The 14906-nt window shown below is 41.2% G+C and overlaps 1 protein-coding gene across 1 annotated transcript; it reads right to left on the minus strand.

Annotated features, from left to right (window-relative positions):
• Positions 1 to 1906: 1906 nt before the first annotated feature.
• Positions 1907 to 13366, minus strand: tsen34 (TSEN34 tRNA splicing endonuclease subunit). The gene is made up of 5 exons (XM_029516789.1): positions 13147 to 13366; positions 10019 to 10312; positions 8357 to 8492; positions 4558 to 4839; positions 1907 to 2500 (listed from the first exon to the last, which is right to left on the minus strand). Exons 2-5 carry the CDS (start codon positions 10301 to 10303, stop codon positions 2316 to 2318), a joined length of 888 nt encoding a protein of 295 aa, XP_029372649.1. The 5' UTR covers positions 10304 to 10312; positions 13147 to 13366; the 3' UTR covers positions 1907 to 2315.
• Between the last annotated feature and the right edge of the window lie 1540 nt (positions 13367 to 14906).

Here is a 14906-nt window from a genome sequence, read left to right on the forward strand (position 1 = left end):
CTTGAACATATAAAAGTGATGATCACCTCTTTCATTGAATTTTGAGTGTTTTAATCAACCCTCTTAAACCTGGGGTGTTCCCGGTCAAAAGTGACCGCCATAGGAAATGAATGGGTATCCAGACTATATTCATCCATCAGACAGAAAAAAAATCCCCATACACACCACCCCAACTCACTCACTCACTCAGACTGAACAATGTCTTGCAGGTACACATCTCTTTCCCGCGCTTATGTGCCTATCCCCCATGTGAACCACACCTTCCAGACTAATCAATATATCATCTTCACACAGACCTCATACATATCGCTTATGTGCCTATCCCCCATGTGAACCACACCTTCCAGACTAATCAATATATCATCTTCACACAGACCTCATACATATCGCTTATGTGCCTATCCCCCATGTGAACCACACCTTCCAGACTAATCAATATATCATCTTCACACAGACCTCATACATATCGCATGATGTTTGCCTTGCACTCCCTTTACTCTGAGCACAATGAGTAGGCCACTGACCAAGCGGTTCTCTGTCGAAGAGGTTCTGGTCCAGCTTTTTGGACATGATGAAGAGGGCACTGAAATTGAACCAGAGATAGAGGATGTCTCTGAAGTGGAAGACAACCTAGATTTTGATCCAGACTTGGATCATGATGGAGATGGAGAGGGAGAGGCACCTGAAGAACAGGCACCTGAGGAGACATTCCAGTCCAAGAGTGGACACTTGCTCTGGTCTTCATCCCCCCAGGACAGAGGAAGTAGAAAGTGGAAGCCTCCACAAAGTTGTGATTTAATAATACAATAAAAATCACTTTTCTGTGTCCCCTTCCAATCCTGACATCAGTGGCCAGTAAGGTTATAGGGAGGAGCCAAGTCCAGCTTGCTGACTTATACACCAGGCAAGTGTTTAGGAAGGTGCCTTCTCTTCGGACAAAGAGATTTAAGGTTTCCTTTGTCCCCACCACCGTTAAGCTGCTGAATAGCAGATAACTTCTATAATTGACTGACTTCATGGTACAATGTAACCTGGCTTGTCACTCTGCATCTGCACTTTACCTCCATGCTCTCTATTTATTTCTATATTACCGGTACCTCTGAATAAATGTTATCATATTTTAATAGGTTCTTTTAATCTGCCCATGACACTTTAATATTGTGTTTGAATGTCTTTTTGTCTATCTTCCCTGGCTGCAAACCCATTTTGGGACAATAAAGACACTTTTGAACTTTAAACTTGTTGAACTTTGTCTAACCCATATATATTCTTTGGTTTGTTTTCCCTTTCAAAACACACACTCACACCATTGTGAGGCATCATCTGTGGAACAGCATCTGTACAACCAATCAGCCTGTTCCTGTTATTATCAGTAATCTAATGAGTAGAAGCTTTCATGGCATAACAGCTTCCATCGCTCAAGGCAGTTTGGCGGTAGCAGAGAGCAGATCCCCAATAGATCTGCGGAAATATGAAAGAGTCAACAATGGCTAAATGAAATGGACCCACAGAGACTGTCACATTCCTTACAATTTTCCATATGACGACACTGTCACATGAAGCAGATAGGCAGAGACGCAATTTGACTTTATTTAGAGAAAACACAAGAAACTTGTGCAACAAAAAATGGACCACACTCAGTGATCACCTTCCTAGCAACAATCATGCTATAACCCTAACCCCTAACCCTAACCCACAAACACAAAAGGAACTATCTCAAGCAGCACCACTGTCAACTACTCTAACCTCTCACCAATTGCACCAGTGAAAGCGGGGTGGGGATACAGACCCTGGTTAGGGTAGGGGGGAGAAATAGAGGAGAGAGAAAAGTAGGGATGGGATACAGACCCTGGTTCGGGTAGAGGGCATGAAAGTATAGAGCGTGCAGGAGGTGGAGGCAATAAAAGCTACACGAGCAGATTCAGCAACTAAATTCACCTGAACAGCCAAAGCCAACACTCCAACACAGGCCAATTCTCCTAGGCTAACCGCATGGTGTCGAAAAGGCACAAACACAAATTAAATCCTTCCTGAGGCCCACAGACCAACAATGAACCCGTTTCCAAAGGTGGTTAAGGTAGAGTGTCATTATTGGATCCAAAAAGTTTGAGATGATGAGGATCACAATGATTTATTAGGTTACACTCTCTGTATCATTATACTGTGATAAATGTTTTTCCTCCCCCAGTTTGAGTTGTCCAATCCCTTCCTGTGGTTTCTCTTCTGGATTTCATCGTCAGTTCAGTCTCTAACCCTCTGAGGACCACCAGGGTCCTGTGGAAAGTCCTGGACTCAGTACCTAAATGTTCAAGTCTTTAAACCATTCCACTCCACTGAAGCGAGGTGTACTGGACACCATTCAACCCTGGTGAGCAGAGCAGGACTGTCTTCTTCACGTTAGATCCCAGGCGCGCCACAGCAAGGACTTCCAGCAGATAGACAGACTCCTCCAGGGGCAGACAGACAGCAATGAAGTGGGCGTGGAAACGTAGAGGGTCACCTGGAGGGAGAGAGACCATGTGACTTAAGATAAAACCTTGATCTGATATATCAACAGTGAGCCATCCTAATAACACCTTCATAATAAAACACGGGTGTCAAACTCAGGCCCGCGGGCCAAATTGGGCCCGCGAGATCATACAAAATATGTTTTAGAGCTGGCCCGCCAGTGTACAGCGCTTACACCACTAATACTACAAATCAGCCGCGTCAGCCGAAACCGCTAAGCACCCCCACTTCTCTGTTGACAGCGTACTCAGCGCCGAGTTTACCCGGCGATTTGCCGACCGAAGCCCAGAAACGCAGATTTGGACTGCTCAGTAATCCGTTTGCGGTTGACGTGAAAAGTCAACCTCCAAATGGAGCTGATTTAACTCCAGTGTAGTGACACGCTCAAGTCAAAGTAAGAGTCTGTGGGTGCTGCACAGTTTCCATCTTTCCTCCGACACACTGCCCCAATTCCGTGCCCAAGCTGCTCAAATTCTCTCTATGTTCGGCAGCACGTTTATGTGAGCAACTGTTCTCTTTGATGAAGATGAACAAAACTAGTGTTGTGGGGGTTATGAATGAATCGATCAATACTCGAGAATCACTTTGCTGTTTCATGAAGCACGATTCTTGGTCCCCACAGACTCATCCCTGCTACCGCTAGTTAGTTGCACAGCTAACTGGAGACACCAATCAGTATATCATTACTGCTCATTGCTATTCTAACAACACTTTTAGAAACGTATCAAGCTAATCATTGTAATTGTGGCAAAAGCAACAGTTCGTGTTTTTTCAACTGAACTCCCCAATTCCCTGGTGAACCGTCACTATTTCCTTACCTGCTATAAGATGTGAACGAAGGAAAAAACACTCGTTACAAAGCTGACGTCAACCTAGCTCCACTCAAAACACAAGACTCACTGAGCTTGCAGTACGTAGCGTCAGCACGCACGAGTCATTAACTCACCTCTCCCTCTGGGTGAGCTAAAAATGGCTGCAGCTCGCAATATACTCGAGTCATAAAGATTAACGTATCACTCATTGACACACCCCCTCCCTCCTTGCGAGCTGAATCACGGCAGCTCGCAGTATGCACCGACTGGGTAACTAACTTGGTGACACAAATGACTCAAAAACTCGATTCACTTTGGTGAATGATTCATTTAAACTCGATTCAGTAAGAAGAATCAAGTTTACCATCACTAAACAAAACACCACTAGGGACTCGTCTCACTGATGAACATCTTCACTCAGTCCTGATTTCCTCAGCTCAGAGCCTAACCCAGACATTGATGCACTTGCATCTAAGAAGAGATGTCAGGTATCTGGTTCGAACCAATGTGCATCAGAGTAAATCAGAGCAAACTGAGCTTGAATGAATGTTGTCTTTATGGACTTTTTCTACTCCAAGACATGGACTGATAATAGTTGAAAGGTTGCATTTGAATTGAAGGAAATTATTATTATTTTTGGTTGCTTTGTTGTTGGGATGTAAAAAAATATTTACATTAAATAGGAACTTGAAAGGCTTCAGATGGTGAGAGACATAATAAGAAACGAATACAACTGATATGTGCTTTATTTCAAATGTCTCGTGTTAATGTTAAGCTTTGGTTAACGCAAAAATAAAGTTGTTTCCATATAAAAAGGTTCAACATTGCATATCTGGAGAGAAGGGAAAAGATGCACAGTTGCAGTCAATTTTTCAATAAATATTGAGTTTGGCCCTGTGATTTCTTTCCAGTTTAATTTTGGTCCACTGTGAATTTGAGTTTGACACCCCTGGAATAAAAGCTAAACTGGTAAAATTTCAACCTTATTGCATTTATCTGTTTAAATCTGTAGTTTTAATAACCAATATTTTACATTTTTAATCACAAAAGGAGACCACAGAGGTAAATCAAAGCGGGAACTACAGAGGAGATCACATAAGAACTAAGAGATTTGCTGCTTGTTGCAGGATTTGAGTTCAGACTCTTTAATAAAAAACAGCCTAATTAAAAAAAATAAAATAAAAAAAAAAAAAAAAAAAAAAAAAAAAAAAACACATAAGATGAATCAAATTCTGACCTGGATATACAAGGAAGTCTCCTCCAAACTTCCCTCCTGAGGTCAGATAGAAGCCCCGGCTCCTTAGGTCTGTGAAAACCTGATATCTAACTTCCCTACACGGGTTGTCTTGCGCCCTCATTGGCCAATCAGCCTGCAGGAAGGCTCGGTCCTCGTGGCAGTAGATCAGCCCTGCCCTCACTGTGCTCAACTGGACTGCCAGCGCTGACTGGGGGAAGGTGAAGTTCTGGTCCAGGATCTCCAGGCGGCCCTGTAGATTGTCTGTGTTTCCAGCATCTGAACCTAAGGGCACCAGAACTAGGACATGAGACTGCAAGTACAGAACACTCTTCAGGGAGGTATTTCGTCAATATTGTTGTGGTACAACTTAAGCCTGGTTTATGGTCCTGCGTTAAATCAACGCCGTACCTACATTGTACGGTAGGGAGGCTCGCCAGGGCCCCTGGCGTAGCATGATGTGCACCCCCCAAAAAATTTAACTACACATCAAGGAGGCGCAGACAAAGGAAAAAATAATAATAAATCAACTAGAGACAATGATAACCATTCAGGAAAGGAGCACAGCCCCCTATCACTGTGGCGGTGAACTGCACAGCAATGAAATGGAGTGACAGAGAAGTTCAAAGACTTCACGACGGCGTCACGGCGTCACGGCAATGGCATCAGTACAGCGTTGATTTAATGCAGGACCAAAAACCAGGCATTACATGTGGCACTATTAGTTGGGGCCTGATAGTTCATTAGTGACTGGCTGTCAAAAACTGACTAAACAAATAATATGAGATATTAATGTTAAATGAAAACTTTAATATCAAAACTAACCTCAGAGAATCACCCCAAAAAGGGAAACAATAGCCAATACTATTAATTTGGATCTCTGACTAACTATCTTAGCAAATTCAGCTAAATTAACAGTTTAATAGCTAAATTAAAGTAGGAGGATTCAGAGTTCTGCAATGAACAGGTTGGCAATATTCCTTCCTGTGTCACATAGACCAGTGTTCATATTTAAGAACATTTATTATAAAGTTGCAAATAAACACTACTATTCTAATATGGGCTAAATACATGTTTGTGTTCCCTTGTGTCTCTCTCTGTGTGTGTGTGTGTGTGTGTGTGTGTGTGTGTGTGTGTGTGAGTGAGTGAGTGAGAGAGAGAGAGACAGTGACCAAATAGCAGAAAATGAAACTACAAACAAGATGGCTGCCGGGGCCACATCTCTCATGTGGTCCTTTGTTAAGGCCAGCTGGAATAGTTGAAAGGTGCCAAGGTAAAAAGGGGGAGGCATGTGTGAACATACAATAATCAACATCAACTCTTGGTGTGGCTAATCAACAACCTAAACACATGCAAGAAAGCCCAACAAAGAAAGTAATCAAATCTACATTTGCATGTACAAAGGTTAGCAGTCCTGTCCTTCACTGTGCTTGTTTTATGCTAGGTTGGCCCAGTGAACAAGCAACTGTCCTTTTTTGTGCTTTGTGGTTAAATTCCTTCTTATATTCTTCAGTTGGTTGCTTTGGTGGCGTGGCTGTTAAGTTAGCAAGTTACCTTGAGGCTCATTGCTTGCAGGAAATGGCAGCAAACCAAGAGAGAGGTGCCTAAATTGCCATGGGGGAAGCAATAGCCTCAAGAGAACAGAGCAAGAAGAGGAACAAACACACAGTTTTGTAGAACTGGGTCACTTGTCTTACATTGATCAAAGAGGAGCTGGGTTTATATATTGTGGTTGTCCTCTCACATAGGTGTGAAAAGATAAGGATTGTGGGAGGGCTGAGTCCAAAGGACCCTCCTCCTTTGTCTAGACAATAAATCAGCATGTTGAGCTGTACGCCCCCCCTTTGTCATCAGGATTTCAACTGATGTGTGATCCTGAGGACACTGAGGTTATACTTGAGGAAATTAATGTAGGGAAAACATTACTACTTGGGGAAAATAGATTATGGGAATAACAGGGTAATAAAAGGGCTCTTTTCTTTGAACATTTTATTTATTTTCTGTAATCTATTTAGGGGAGGGTTAAACCTCTGCAAGCTCTTGCAGTGTTATTGCTAAGTGAGGCAATAAAAACAGTCAACTGTTGAACTTCAGAACAACTCTCTTCTTGTGCATTACTCAACCAAATCAAGGTAACTGCTTACAAACTGAAGTGTATTTAAGAATCTCTCATCGTTTTAATCAAAAGGTTCACACTAGGGATGCTATATAGCGTTTGGACAAGTGAGACTGCTTTCTCAAACCTTAAAATTCACTGAAAACTGAAATGCAGGGCAATGACAAATGAGAGTTTCTCTCAAGGTTGACATAGGCTGGAACATGTGACAGTAACAGCCAGGTACTTAAATTGAAAAACCAAAAATAAAAAGCAAACAAAAGTAATCCAATTTCAGGTGAAGAAATGGTCCTTCTCGTCCACGAGTAGCAAACTATGGCTTCAACAAAGAGGGTGCTGCCTTACAGCTGCTGGAGTAGGTACCTTGATGTGTAACAGCTAACTTCGCTGGGGAAAAAGGGAGGATTCCCTCATGGTTTAGCCACGGGCTTACCAGCCAAGTGTCTTTGAACAATCCTTTGTTCCTTTGTTCTCAGCTCAACTTTTATCAGGCTTTGGACTTGGTCGTCTGTAGGACCTGTAGTCCTCCCTTTGTTCTCTGCACATAGTCAGTACCAAAACAACGTTGTGAAAGAAATCCCAGCTCATCAAACAAAGCTAGGCTTAAACTACCACCATCTTTGAATTAAGCCTGAAGTCTTTCCACTTACTCATCCCAGGCTTGTTTAATCAGGCTGACTCAGGCCAAGCTTACATTGTCTGGTTTTGTGCATGTACCAGTGCTATACAAGAAGCCCCGACAAATGGATGGACTAAAGACTGATGAAAAGATACACAAAGATCTCAAAGTTTGAGCACTGTTCTTTTGTTCTTTTCTGCAGCAGGACAAATGATGCTGATGGAGCTTCGTAGAGCTACAGAACTTTCCAAAAAGAGGAAATATGGACACCATTAATAAATTGGGACTAGACTTGGAAAACTAGAGCAGACACATTAAAGACCAATTTCTCTACTGGATCCCCAACCAAAGATGTTGAAGCCACACCTGATCCATGTGCGAGTAGGTCCTGTTTTTTAGTGTGTATGTGTCCTCTCCACTGCACATATTTAGCAATTTTCACAACTTGATGTGTGTGCAGAGAAAAAATAAATAAATCACACAGCAGATCCATAATTTTGTATATATACATTTTTTCAACCAGATGCATTTAGCCTGTCCCAGAGTAGGCTTAAACACTGGCATTAGATATCATTGTAACTCAGCAGGAACTCATATAAACCATGCTGAGGACACACTCACCTAAGCATATTTATCGGGACAAGTGTATATTTCCCTGAAGCCAACTTTGTAGAATACCCCTCTGGATCAGTCATCTGCCACATTGAAAATATATTCATTAGGGATGCTCCATTTAATCAGCCACTGATCATTATCAGCTGATTTAAAAAAAAAAAAAAAGCTCATCATGTGATTGGAAGTTCTTGAGACTTTCCATGAAGCGAAACAGTAGTTGGCAACAACACCGAAACGGTTGTTAATGATACTTTAAACTCTTTGTTTTTGTTTTACTGCTATAAATGATGCACAATGCTAGACAGTATTTACATCAGTTTAAATGAAGGCTTCCCATTCCAACCACCCATTCTGCAACTGGTGATCAGTACAAGCAAATACTGATTTCCAGTAATCAACGATCAGTCCTAAAAAAGCTGACTGGAGCATCCCCTTCATGGTACCATTCTTACCTGTGTGTGATGAGGTCATTGCTCGGAGCATCGCTGACTTCCTGTCCTCCAGAGCGAGGACATTCTGCTCTTCATAACTCCTCCTTTGCTCCTCCTCGTATTGCTCTAACTGGTGACGGAGGACCACCCCTTCATCCTGTGAAGACCAACAACAAATCAAAACACACACACCTGTTTAACAGCCCTTCAACGCTTCAGTTCAAAATCATGTGCATGAAATTCACAAATGATTATCATACCTCATTAAACTCTTCTGTTATTGCAAAATGTTATATGGAATTATTCAACATGTTTTAAATATACAGGTCTCTATTACAGGTAAATGAATGCACCAAATCTTAATACAAGAGGTTAATCAAACAAAACCTGATGAGTCTCATAGATGCAACTATGATTTCTGTTCCATAATCTTTAACACCATTATTGAGAAGAGATATAAAGATAGGCCACACCCATTTTCAATCATTACCAAGTTTTAAGCATTGATTCTGATTAATTATTTAATTTCACTCGGCAGCTGATCAACCCCCTAGTGGCTGATTTAAAGTTTAAAGTTTCATGCTCATATACAGTATGACCCATTTATAGAAAAATATAAATTTAAGATGGGGGTGGCCAATGTCAGGTGAGGAAGAAATAAGTAATACCTAAAGCTTATAGACATTTCATAGTTGCATGGTTAGTGTATTTTCTGCCTAAAATATAGGTACGACTTCAGGATGGCTGTTAATGACCACAGCAAATTTAATTTTTTCCATTATAACTTGTGCCCGCAGTAATCATTTACTGGAAAATTTTATGCATGCACCTGATGCATTTGATGACTGCCAAGTTTCATATGAACCAATGTGGGAAATTATGAGGTACACACTTTTTGTGGCCGCCTAGTAGCCAATTTCTCTCTATTTTGTACAAACTCTCAGAGTTACATGCTCTTCTTTTTCACTTCTGTCATGCCCTCTGTTTCATAGTCCTTCATTCACTCTCTCTTTTGGTATATAGGCAATGATTAGAGATGGGAAATTGCTGTGCTGGAGATGGGGCCTGAACCACACCTGCACCTCATCAGTCTCTGCCTACATAAGCTCCTGTCTTCAGTCAGCCAGTGCTGGATTGTAGACTTGTCTCATCATCTTTGCTCCTACTCCGACTAACCAAGCTCCTGCAACCCACTTGTCAGCCACACTCTTCCTGCCTCACTGCCAATTCGGATCTGCTCACCTTTCTGCCACAGAACCTAGCCTTCAACTGCTCCTCCTGTCACATCTCACAATAAAACCCTGTAACTTCATCTGCCTCCTGATTCCCCTTACCTGGTTGTAACAACTTCACCACAGGAGTTCATTCCTTTGCAACTTAAAGCATTGTTGGATGATTTTTCAAGCCCTTAATAAAATTTGATAAAAAAAAAAAAGATTCTTGGTATTTGAGGGACATGTTCTACTGTATACCCACCAGGAAAATTACATATTCACAATTACACATCACTTACTGTATCTGCAGTGAAATTTCCACTTTTGATTTTGAATAAAAACCTTTTGGTTTACCCTTTGCTGCCCCCCCCCCGACTCACTCTTAGACCCTAACTCACTGATACTTCTCTTTTTGGCAAATGTACATCTTGGTTTTACATTTTTCTGGATCTGAAGGAGGTGAACTGACCTGATCATTGGCACATAAAGCAGCAGCACTGTGGCGGTCGCTCAGCATTCTCTCCTCCTCTGGCATCAGGAGCAGTGGTCTTCCCAGTCGTCCATTCTGCCGGGGTGTCCGAGGCAGTGAACCGAGTAGTGCCCCCACCAGACCCTGACACCTGACTGTTTTCAGGTCCTGGAACCTCCACAGAAGGGGGGTAGAATCACATAAACTGAGGCCAACAACATGAGACACAAATGAGTTCTCCTTGTCACAGGCTGGGGTCTTGTCTCCGCTGGAGGGCCCATCCATCACCAGGACCTGAGAGGAAGAGCAATAAAGCACTGCTCAGAGTAAACCAATATGTAATGCCAACATTAATAATCATCACAATTAGGATGCTCTGATACCACTTTTTTCACAGACTGAGTACAAGGTGTAGTACCTAAATGTAGGTACCTGTTGATGCGAAGTACTGGTATGAGTTCTTAAAATGGCAATTACAATTTTTTCAGTTACTTGGAAAAGGTTATAGTTTCATCAGATGATCATTTTCTCACAGTAACAAATATTACTACGGCTTAAAGATTCACTGTGAAGTGGGACCTGCTGATCCAAAGCATATAGCGTGTAAAACAGAGGAATTCATTGAAGTTGTTTGCATTATTTCCGCACTTTCTGACCAAGATATTGACCGAAATTTTGGAAGTACTCCACCGCTTCAGACACAACCACACACACGAGCCGGGACGTTTGGTATTTAACATACCGACTGCAGTCCTGGAGAACCGACTTCTTTCTGCTAAACCAGCTTGTCAAATTGAAGCAATGTTCGGAGTGTGAATAAAGAATATCAGGAAGGGCATGCAATAAAGCGATCTGAGGCATTTAACACTAAATTCATGAGTTTTTAGTTTATGAAAATATCTCTTCCTCCAGAGAGCCATGACCCTTGCGTCACACCAGATATTCCAATCAGCACCTCAACTTTAATCTTCAAAGTCAGGATGCAAATTTAGATTATTGAGGATTCAAGCTGGTCCAAGCATAGAATATTGATAGCTGGCAAAACCCATCAGATGAAATGGTTAAGTATGTTTGTTAATGTAGGGGAAAGACAGCGTCCAGAAGCCTTTTCTCTGTTCATGCGTCAATATGAAAGTCAGGTCATCAGGACCTGCTCTGGCGCCTAACAAGTCAAAACAATAAGTAGAAGACATCTGGGGTGCTAGGAAAGAGATCTACACCACACACACATAGTGGTGCACAATCGCTGTGGTTGAAGCTCAAGATAAGGGTGAAGGCTATCCACACAGCACACACACACATAACCTGTCTTAGGTATAAGAAGCATGTCACGTGTTTTGCTGGTGGTTCTGTCTCTGACTACGTTGTTAGTAGGATTGATGTGAATAAAGAGATTCCCCATCTGACACCTGTGTCCAGACAACCTGATTTCCTCTTTTTCCGCCACAACGCTATGTTGTTTTTTTTAAGCAACATGATGTTGGAAAAAAGAATCAATCAATCACAGAATTACAGAAACTTCAGGATAAGTTGCAAAAAGTCAAGCCACTGTTTTATTATTTATTAAAGTTCTGGAAAAGAAAAAGGTATAATACAATGACAATCATGCTTAAAACATTTTAAAGTAGCATTTACAGATGCTGGTCATATAATTAGAATATCATCAAAACGTTGATTTATTTCAGTAATCCCATTAAAAAAGTGAAACTTACAAATTATCATTCATTACACACAGACTGATATATTTCAAATGTTTATTTCTTTTAGTTTATTTCTTTAGTTTTGAAATTAATTAATGTATGCATTATACAAGTTACTTTTTGAATGGAATTACTGAAATAAATCCACTTTTTTATGATATTCTAATTACATGACCAGCACTTGTACTGTAGTACCCTTTTCCCCTTACTCCCCTGCTCAATCTCAAGTTTTAGTTTCTTGATTTCCAGCTCTTTTTTCTGATTATCGAGCTCTAGATTCCTTTTATAGAGGGCCCTCACATTGTCTGCTCCAACCTGTATTAATAGGTCATTGAGGCGTTCATGTAAGAGTACATGACAACTCTGTGAAGGGGCCAGCAAAGGTGTATGCTGGCGGTTTGAGCAATACTAATGTGTCTCCTTCAACTGTAAAATAGACTTTTCTCATCTGAGAACCAATAAATATGCATTTTGTATTTTACCACCAAAGCATACATACCCTGGACAAAAACTTGCTGCTGGGAGCTGCCAGCTCGAGGGTCTGATTGAATACCCCCTTGTATCCCTTCCATGATCGGCCACCCTTCATTGTTTGCAAGGGCCAGCTCCTCTGAGGCTTTGTAATCTGCTGGAGCGGGCCCCTTCAGTCTTTCTCCTCAAATTTTTCTCTTGATGGCTTAAAATAATATTAACACTTAATATGTTACTCAGTGTATCATCCACATTCCACAAAAAGAGGGATAAATGCACAGTAAACACATACCCCTTTCGATTATATTTTTGTGCTTGGTCCAGATTTGCACTGCTGGCACAACAACTAATAGAACACCAATTAGCTTAACTTTATTACAAATAAGATAAATCAAATAAATTTCATTTTGATTTGGCCCTAATCTAAGTGATTTTCATGTATTCTTCATTGTGAGACAATGTCAGGGAGGGACTCAAAGTTATACAATGATATTATAATCGGCTATATTAACTTACACGATCTGAATTTTTTGTCAGGTTTCCTCTTTTGCCTTGTTTGTAGAAACAGTGTTGCTCTCAGCTGTTCTTATCGGTCTGAACTCTTCATAGCTCTCCATTATCTTTATCTGCTCCTTTTGGCTGAAATATGCGGCATGTAATCGGACAATTTTTCTGCGGAAATGGCGTCAAATGACGCCTAAACGCCCCTTTTTATTTGAACGCGCACAGAGCCTGACGAGGCAAGCCTGGGTAGACAAATCAAGTTTACAACCACCGTCGTGATACTCGTTATCTCTGGTTGGAGCCAGCTCACCCAAAGAAAGCCCGGTTCTGTTGCGCTTTCTTCATAGTATACTCTTCTGATGGTAGAGCAACATGAGCCTGATGCCATTAAGTCTGGATCGCAACGTTTCAGCAGTTCAATCAGCAGGGAGGACTCAACGGCGTTTAGCTTACCTTTCTGCGAACACTGAGAATACACGTGCGCCTTTTCCGCTCACGCGCCACCCCACATCATGTCGTATACCGGTTCCTTCTTTGGTTTCAATGTAGAGATTTATACTACAAAAAGTGAAGAGGCGAACACAGAACAGTCAGTGGCAAACACAACAATCGAACAGACCAACGTAGCATGTATCAACCAGCTCCGGCTGTGTCTGGCGGGTGAGCTCGATGTAAACTCCGTCACTTCCCAGAGGAGGCGGGGTTTACTTAGATAACCTCTCCGCACTCATGCCAACCACCCATTACAAAAGAACGAGCGCACACAGAAACAATGCAAACAGCTACTTTTGACTGACAGCAGAATTTGCCAATGGCAGCCCTCAGTTTGGCCCGACTGAAGGGTCAAGCTGTGCCCATTTCAAGAAGGGCGGTTCAACAAGCTGGCTTTTAACCCTGAACTCTGAGTGGATTTACCTTCATTTACGAAAGTCCGAGTTTCCGGTTTGAGAATTGCTGATTTTGAGTTGGTTGGGTAAATTCTGGTGAGGTTAAGTTTTAGCTCAGTGCATGAACCACCGAAAAAACAACAACAACAACAGCAACGAAACATTAACGGAGCCTGATAGTATCCCCGTGGCTAGAGAGAAATCATCAGCAAGTTTGAACAAAAAGGATAACATACCTGCAGCTGCAGCATCAAAAAAAAAAAAAAAAAAAAAAAGAACCGATCAGAGGGAAAACTGCTGATCAAGTCAGAGTAAATTATTTTTGTAACATAAGTGAAAACTGTTGTAATCGTATTGAATTTAAAAGAAATTTTTATTTTATTTTATTTTATTATTGTCTTTTGCACAAACCAAGATAAGGGATTAAGCCAGGATATGTTAGTTATCCTGGCTGAACTTAGCCTCAAGTTGGTTGCATTAAAATTGGTCAAATTTACTATGGTGATTTATTCTCTGCAGCTAGCCTGCTACAGACCCGGCTAACAACCAGCCTAAAATTAATCCTAGTGTTTAATCCGGTAACTCTGCTATCAATCCTTAGAGAAATGAATGTGTTTTTCAGCATTTCCATGTCTTTCTAAATATGTTACATCATTTTAATTATCCTGCTTTAAAATATTACAGATATGCCATTTGCCATTTCATTGAAGTCTGTTGGCTGTTTGTAATTGCAACAGTCTTTTTGTATTCATTCATGTGGTATTTTTACTGGCAGGCCTATTGTTTACATTGCTATGCTAATGATAATGGCCACAAAATACCCCTCTACATCAAGCAGGACTTTTACAAAATTGCAAGTAACATCAATTCCAATTGTAACCATTAGTTTCTAATTTTTGTCCATCAGAGTTGGATAATTACTATTTTTTTGATACAGCTTTCCCTAAATTCATGGGTGCAGTGGATTGCACCCATGTCAGAATCAGATGCCGCCAGGGAAACACGAGGGAGATTACATTCACAGGAAATTCTCCCACAGCATCAATGTTCAGGTAAGAGTGATTTGTTGTTACTGTGACCTACATAAATGAATTCTGTACATTAAAATACCTGAATAGGTTCCATCTTATCCTTTCAGATGATCTGTGACACTAACAGCCTTGTCAGCAATTTAGAGGCAAAGTGGCCTGGCTCAGTGCATGACCACGAGTCTTTCAGGCTAGTCCAATTTACAAGAGACTGTTACAAGGTAAGCCACACATTTTATTTGTAAGCACCTTGGACATTATGAGTGTTTAACTCTGCTGTGAAGTTTTATAAATTATA

Source organism: Echeneis naucrates, chromosome 13, assembly GCF_900963305.1.
Source record: "Echeneis naucrates chromosome 13, fEcheNa1.1, whole genome shotgun sequence".
NCBI classification, from domain to species: domain Eukaryota; kingdom Metazoa; phylum Chordata; class Actinopteri; order Carangiformes; family Echeneidae; genus Echeneis; species Echeneis naucrates.